The sequence below is a fragment of the Eurypyga helias genome, unplaced genomic scaffold, assembly GCF_000690775.1.
Source record: "Eurypyga helias isolate BGI_N326 unplaced genomic scaffold, ASM69077v1 scaffold46123, whole genome shotgun sequence".
Lineage (NCBI taxonomy): Eukaryota > Metazoa > Chordata > Aves > Eurypygiformes > Eurypygidae > Eurypyga > Eurypyga helias.
The window spans coordinates 1-7,506 of NW_010241447.1; the positions used below are offsets into that span (position 1 = coordinate 1).

The 7,506-nt window shown below is 47.6% G+C and overlaps 1 protein-coding gene across 1 annotated transcript; it reads left to right on the top strand.

Annotated features, from left to right (window-relative positions):
* Positions 1-1,187: 1,187 nt before the first annotated feature.
* LOC104503989 (zona pellucida sperm-binding protein 2-like) lies at positions 1,188-6,932 on the top strand (the record flags this gene model as incomplete). Its single annotated transcript, XM_010148748.1, has 18 exons — positions 1,188-1,192; positions 1,267-1,340; positions 1,523-1,606; positions 1,685-1,779; positions 2,540-2,698; positions 3,035-3,097; positions 3,379-3,525; positions 3,893-3,989; positions 4,071-4,252; positions 4,664-4,793; positions 4,959-5,140; positions 5,219-5,310; positions 5,398-5,522; positions 5,772-5,961; positions 6,237-6,369; positions 6,451-6,547; positions 6,634-6,720; positions 6,805-6,932. Coding segments are annotated over exons 1-18 (2,070 nt in total), but the record flags the coding sequence as incomplete, so codon positions are not given.
* Between the last annotated feature and the right edge of the window lie 574 nt (positions 6,933-7,506).

Consider the following 7,506-nt stretch of genomic DNA (forward strand, 5'->3'; position numbering starts at 1 on the left):
ATCCTGTGATTCTATGATTTGCCATGTTCTCACAAGGATGAGAGGAAACCCGCATGTTTTTACATTCCCTACGCTAGCCATCTGTTCCGCCTGGATGGATCCTACTGCTTTGCTCCACAGCGCACTGATGGCAACCACATGCTCTGCAGCTACTGGCCTCACCCACGCGGTTGTCCCACCCAAGTTCCCAGCACTTCGGTACCCACCAGCCATTGGTAGTGAAGCTCTTTCTCACAACTGTGAATCGTTCAGAGTAGTGAGGCTACTGTCGCTTAGGCTGGAAACTCTGAACTCTGCTCTAGGCACAGGTCTATGACTGTACAAAGAAATATAAATTAATACATTTTACATGAATACATGGTACATCAATACAAAGTTTATTATTCTCTGAAGCCCAGTTTAATGACCTATTCCTAAATTACTATTCCATAATACTAATCTTCCTCTATTTCAATGATCTGTCTTTTTTGCCTTCTCACATGTCAAGAATTCAATTGCTTTCAAAAATATGAGTCTTGGGTTGTTTTACAAGTTTATCTGAATTGAAAACCATCCGGGAAGCTGAAAGATAACATAAATATCAGATTTTTTTCTTCCCAGGCCTCTTCTCCACAGCTTTGAACTATGACAGTCTAACCGAAGCCTCAGGGATCTTCCAGTCAAAGATCCTTCTCAAGTCTCTTCCTTCACCTGCCACTCATGTTTTCCTCCCAGTTAGATCTATAGCAGCATTGCAGATTTGCCCATACAGGGGAACAAAATATTCCCAGTTATATACTAATCTACCCGTGGAATTGTTTTAAAGTATCAGAAAAACCGAGTGCCACAGAAATCTCCTTTTTAAAAAACGACTGACAAAATATGTGCAGTTTTCTGTGCAACATCTGGCAAGGGAATAAACTTTCAGAGCAAGAAAAAAATAGCCTTAAATTGTAAGGAAACAACAACCCCTGCCAAAGACTGAGTATCACCTTAAGATCTCCTGCGAGCCCTCCCCTTCCCAGCAGGAGGGTGCATCTCAATGAGGGGCGGGTGGGAGCTCTCAGTCCCTCCCAGCAGAGCGGTGGCACCTGTGTGGACCTGCACAGCTCCTATATAACCCCCCCTGGGCAGCCCAGGGGTGAGCTTGTGGGGGTGCCAGGGAGATGGGGTTGTGTGTGGGGCAGCAGTGCTTGGGCACCTCAAGGATGCGGTGAGTGGAGCTTGGGATGGGGAGTTGGGTCCTTTTTTTTGCTGCTCTCTCATTTGGTCTTGTTCTCCTTGCAGGTTGTTGCTCCTGTTTGGAATTTTGCTGCCCTTAGCCCCTCATGCTGGTGGTCTGAGGGACCAGGATCTCATGGGTAAGGAGGCCCCTCTGGGGTGGTAGTGGTGTGGGTGTGAGCTTCAGGCTTGCTTGGAGCTCCTTCCCCTCTGCCCTGGTGTGGAAGGGCTCTCTGAAGCAGGGCTGGCTAGCTGGAGGGCTTGTGGGGTGTGTGCCTCCAGAAGGGTGATGGTGGAGCTGTCTGTGGTCTTCCCTCTGCAGAGAGTGTGGCCTGTCACAGGGATGGGATGGAAGTTGAGTTTTCCAGAGAGCTTGGTAACTCCTCCTGGCATGTGCATGTCGTGGGTAGGTATTGTGCTGGCCTGGCTCAGTCTCTGCTGCTGTAGTTTGACAGCAGGTGCTAACATTCCACCTTCTCCCTAGATGTGAGTGGTGAGGAGATGGGGTCTTGCAACCACACTGTGGATTATGAGAGGCTGTTGCTGAGTGTCCTGTTTGACAACTGCACTGACCTGGAGGTAAAGGGGTCTCTGTTTTGGGAAGGTGCTCTGATGGAGTGTGGCTTTCCTGGTCAGGACTGGCTTTAAGTTTTCTAGCTCTAACTTCCCCTCTGAATAGAAATGCTTAAGCTATTCTAGAAGAGCCCTTCATGCCAGAAGTGGTTGCAAAAAAAAACCCACCCCATCTCAGAATGTTACCTTGATACTTATTTCAGCTGTGGGTTAAAACCCCTCAGACACTCAAGTGTGTTCTCCTGTAAAGGAATGGAGAGCTGTGTTAGTATCTTGTCGGGAAGTGGATCAGGTGCAAGAGTTTCATAGTGCTGCTCTAATTAAATATGTTAATTGGGCTAGCAATATACATAATACCTGGCATTCACAGCTGCTGAGGGAGTAGTCAGTGGGGACCAACCCAAGCTAGCCTCAACCAGGATTTGCTGGCATCAGTTGCTTTCAGGCATTTGAAATACCACAAGGGTCTGACGTTGTTAACCTGTTTCTTGGAGAGCTGACTCTCTGGAGCTACAGCCTGCTAGTCTCTGAGGGCTTTCTTGACTCCTAACGTTTCCTTAGTACCTTCTGCTCTTCAGCCTGGTCTTGTTACACTGTGCCTTCCTAGAGAACCTGTTCTTGTCCAGAAGCTTCAAAGTGAGAGTTCATTGTCCTTGCACTGGTACAAATACCTGAAACTCTGAAGTTAGTTTAGTCCAAAGGCTTTTAGTTGTCCTTGTGCTGCAGTGAGTACTGCTGCCTCTTTCTAAATGTCTCGTTTCTACAGCATGGCCAACACCAGTTAAGACTGAAGCTGATGGTGAATGATACGGTGGGAGAGGAGAAGAATGTAACCTACAGCGCTCACTGCAGTGCTGTTCGTGCAGATGAAATCACTACTCCTCTCTCTGCTGGAGCAACTAACTGTACGAAAGACTTCATGTCAGTAAGTAGAGGAACGGGAGTGCTCCTGCTTAGAGGCTCTGAGGTGGGATGGCTGTTTCTTGGAACTGCATGGCTGAGAGCTGCGGAAAGATGGGGAAAGCTTCAGGTAGGTCTGTTGGCTGCATGTCCACCTTGGCATGCCCAACTGGCTACTTGAACTAGTTTGTAAGTGGTCATTAATGATGCACATGGCTTGGTTTGGCCCTGTTGAAGGGAGGGCAGTGGGGTGCTGGTGCCAGCTGTCTGCTTTGGAGAACTACAGTGGAGATCTCTCTTAAAGCTGTAGGGTTATGACCACTGTCTGTTCTTGTGGTCTAACCCTTGTGCTGTGTTCCAGGTTACTTTCCCAAGACTCATTCCAAGCCTCAGTGATGAGTATATGGTATGTGCCTTTTGTCTTGCAAAGGGAGGGTGTGGGAATGCATGGCCTTTGGCTCTAAAGTGAGTCTGTCTCCAAGCTGGAGCAGTTTGTTCTGGGGTACTTGCATCTTGTTAGGAGGGTTAACTCTATACTACCAATATATGTATGGTATATAATAGCATATATACTACCAACTTGAATGTAAAACCTGCAAGGCGGCAGCCCTGCAGTGTGAAAAACTAATGCCTTGCTGCTCCTGTGAGGCTGTACTTTTCCTTCCTAAGAAAGGATCTTCTGCTTTGCAGGTTCCAGCAACTCAGACCTGGACTCTGTCAATTGATGATGGAACCAGAATACATCAGCTGAGCCCTGGGCAAGCCATGCAGCAAGGCTATAACCTTCTAGATGATGGCCACAACCTGATCATTCAGGTGGCCTTTACTGCCACTGGAGTAGTTTCCTACAAGGTTGGTGGGGTGAAAAAATCACTGCTGAGGTGACAGTGCTGTTTTAACAAAGGCTAGGTATCTCCCTCTGGTAGACCTGTGGAAACCTGTGAACTGCTCAGCCCTAGGAAATGGGGAAGCCCTGTAAAATGCATCTTGGTAGCACAGCTGACAGACATCTGTGGAAATGGGATCCTAGCTGTAGCCTGTCCTGTGAACATCTGATGGGCAGATACTTCTTGAAAGGTGTTGAGATGGGGGAAAAACTGCTGTTGTAAACACGAATAGCAGCAGTCCTGATACAGATTTACTATATGGCCCTGCAGGTTGGTCTTATGATGGATCACGAGCTAAGTACTCTCTAATAGACCTCTATCTTCTTTGTCAGCACAATGACAAGGTGCTCTACACTGTGGCGCTCAAGCTTGTGTACGGCCTTCCTGAACGTAGCTTGACTGTGGAGTCAAGAATGCTTTGTGCACCAGGTAATGTGTGGAGAAAGGCAGAACCTGACCTGCTCCTGCCCTGAAGAAACTGATGTTATATCTAACAAAGGTGTGTTGCAGGTCTAGCAATCTGCAATGCAACCCACATGACTGTTGCCATCCCAGCCTTCCCGGGGACTCTTATGGCTGTGGGTGTAGAGCATAAGAACATCCCCATGGAACAGCTTCAGGAAAATGGGATTGCTCTGGACACAAAGAGAGGGGTCAAGCTGCATATTAGCAAGGGAGTACTGAAGTCCAGGGTAAGTTCTAGTCCTAAAGTCAGAGGAGCTTGTGTGATCATAGTTCCTTGGTGCTTTCTGAGAACCTGAGCACAGTAGCTTTGACTCTGACTTAGCACCTGTCAAGTCAGCCATATGCCCTATGACTGGCTGACCATGGCTGTGATTTACAATACATGCAAACTGATTTTTATAATAGATAAATATTTCTCAAAGATGACTTAATGAAACCCAGGCTTCTCAGTATGAATGGCTAGAGATGCATATACTTGGAGCAGGTTGGTATTTGATACGCTTGCAGCGATGCAAATGAGTAAAGTAGCTGAGTGTGAAGAGCACCATGACCCCAGGGCAAGTGAAACACTGACACATGCATTTGTTTAAAATGAGCTCCTGTAGCTACACTCCAGGAGAGTAACTCTTGTCTTTAAGCTACATGGGGAGAGCTGCTCAGGTCTTCAGTCCTACATGTCCTCTTTGAAACTGGCTTTTCACTTCCATGGGGAGAATGTGGCAATGGTGATGCAGCCAGAGTGTCCCTGTGACCAGCAGTCACCAATAGGTAAGTGACTGACTTCCCCATGTGCTTCTTGGACGGCAATCCTTCATCATGGCTTGTTCTTGAGCTAATCCTTTATAGAAATGTATACCTAGCTGGAACTCAACAGACTTGGCAGGCTGGGCTGTCAATGACTGGCATGACAATTTATGTGAACCTCTGTTACAGTTGCCGTGTGCACCCAGGATGGGTACATGGATTTTGAAGTCCTTGCTGACAGTACTGCACCACCACTAGACTTGGATACACTTAGGCTCAGAGATTCTGCATGCCGGCCAGCCCTGAAGTCATCTTTGAATGACAGAGTTTGGTTTCATGTCCCACTGAATGGATGTGGGACCAGGCACTGGGTAAGTGTGTAGCCAGGATTGAGGAGGAGGGCTTCATGGATGGGAAATGCCCTCACTAATGCTGTTATTTCCCTGCAGTTTGATGGGAAGAAGATTATTTATGAGAATGAGGTGAGGGCTTTATGGGCAGACCTTCCACTGCGCAGGATCTCAAGGGACAGTGAACTCAGGTGTGTCTGGAAACCTCTTTGGGTAATACGTAGTCCTGGATCTCCCATATGTGAACTTAAGACTTACGTGCTCCTTCCCTGTTACAGGCTAACAGTCCTGTGCTCCTTCAGCAATGGTGATGCCTCCCTCACTATAAGGGTAGACAACCTTCCTCCTCTGGCTTCTTCAGTGAACCAAGGTCCCCTCTCCTTAGCTCTTCTAAGCTACCCAGGTAGAGCTGATTTGGAGCTTGGGTGGCAGGGAACTAACTGAGCTTGGTGGGGGTAGGATGTGTGAGGGACTTGTTCTAGTGCATGGCCTTTTAATGACCTGAAGGGCTTCCTTCCCTCCCAGCCATGCTGCTTGAGACAGATGCCATAAATCTGTGACTCGAGCAAACTCCAGCTGGTGGACCGGCTGCTGTCAGGAGCTCTAGACCAGGATTTCACTGACTTGTCTAACAAAGATTTGGGTTTTGCAGAGGACTCGTACAGGCAGCCATACCGCGATGATCAGTACCCAATAGTAAGATACCTACGCCAGCCTATTTTCCTGGAGGTTCAGGTCCTGAACCGCAATGACCCCAACCTCCACTTGGTATTGGATGACTGCTGGGCAACAGCCTCACAGGATTCAAGCTCCGTTCCCCAGTGGAACATTGTTGTTGATGGGTGAGTGTCCAGCCAGAGGAATAAAAGCACTGCTGGCAGTGCACGGGAGGATTCCCTCATTCCCCCCGGCTTAGGACAGAGCCCCAGGCACAAGGGCTTCTGGTAGCCTTCCAGGTACCTTGGTGGTGCTGCCCTGGTATGCTGGAACTTGAGGTAGAGGTGCTACCAACCTCCTACTCTTCCTTGCCACTTTAAAAGGGAAAAACCCGCAAACCCCCAGTGAAACCTGATCTCCACCCTGCTGTTCTGACTTGCTGCTTCTCACCAATTGGCAGGTGTGCGTATGACCTGGACAGCTACAGAACTGTCTTTCATCCTGTGGGGCATGGTGTCAGCTATGCTAACTATCGCCAAAGGCTGGAAGTGAAGACTTTTGCCTTTGTCTCTGACAAAGGCCTCCCTGGCCTAGTAGGTGACTCTTAATTTCCTAGAGCAGTTAGTAGGAGCAGTTATTGTCCCAAAATGAATGGACTTCTCATTCTGTCCTAGGTGTACTTCCACTGCAGTGTCCTGATCTGTGACCGTTTTCAGCCAGACTCCCCTCTGTGTATGACAAGATGCCCTAGGCCATCTAGAAGCAGGCGAGGTAATGTTTCAGCAGACCTTGGATTGTACTTACAGTGCAGTGGGTTATCTTAGTTGTGGTTCACATCTACTACATTGGTGTTGTAGAGAGCGGGATGCCAGGTGTGAACTCTGCAGTGGTGAGCTTGCGGGGACCTGTCCTCCTTGTGCCAGAAGAGTGGTCTGCAACCCAAGGTACTAAGCAAGTGTGGTGCTAAGGTGTGTTGTGTAGGTTTACTGGAGAACTACCTCCACAAACTCTTTCTGCTTGCTTTGTAGGGAGCACTCCCTTGAGCAAGGAAGCGTGGGCTGGCATTACAATGACTGGTTTTGGCATTCTCTCCCTGGTGGCCACAATACTGCTGCTATTTCTGGCTCTTAAGTGCCTAAAGAGAAGAGCATTCCTGGTAAATGCATTATCTTAGTGTATATTTTACAAATAAACTTGGATTGCAAAACTTCTGTATGAGTTGTGTAGCTCTGCAGTTGCCGTATAGCATTTGAGGAACTAGACTGGACAAAGGTGGATGTGTCTCTGAGCAGTGGCACTGCCCTCAATGTCTCTGACTGGAGTGCCTGAACTCTAAAAGCTCACCCTCTTTAGGTGAGATTTGAGGGACAGTGTTAGCTTCCCCTATACTGGATTGTTTCTTCACCTCACAGGGTACTAATTAACTTCTAATTCCCTGAGAACTAGTCATAGGGTACTACTTAACTTCTAATTCCCTGAGAACTAGATTCTTACTATATGATTCCATAGAGTTCTACCTCTTCCTAGTATTGTAGAAGAGGATTTAGCTGAAGAAAAATATCAGTTTAAAGCAAAGTAGTTCTTCACAACTGTAACTACCAACATCTGGCCTAAGTACTGCAAGTTAACTTGGTATCCATCTAGACTTGTTACAGTGGTAACTAAGTGTTCAGTATAACTGTACTATTAGTTTACAGCTGGGGCTGTATGAGAACAGGCAGTCTCATGAT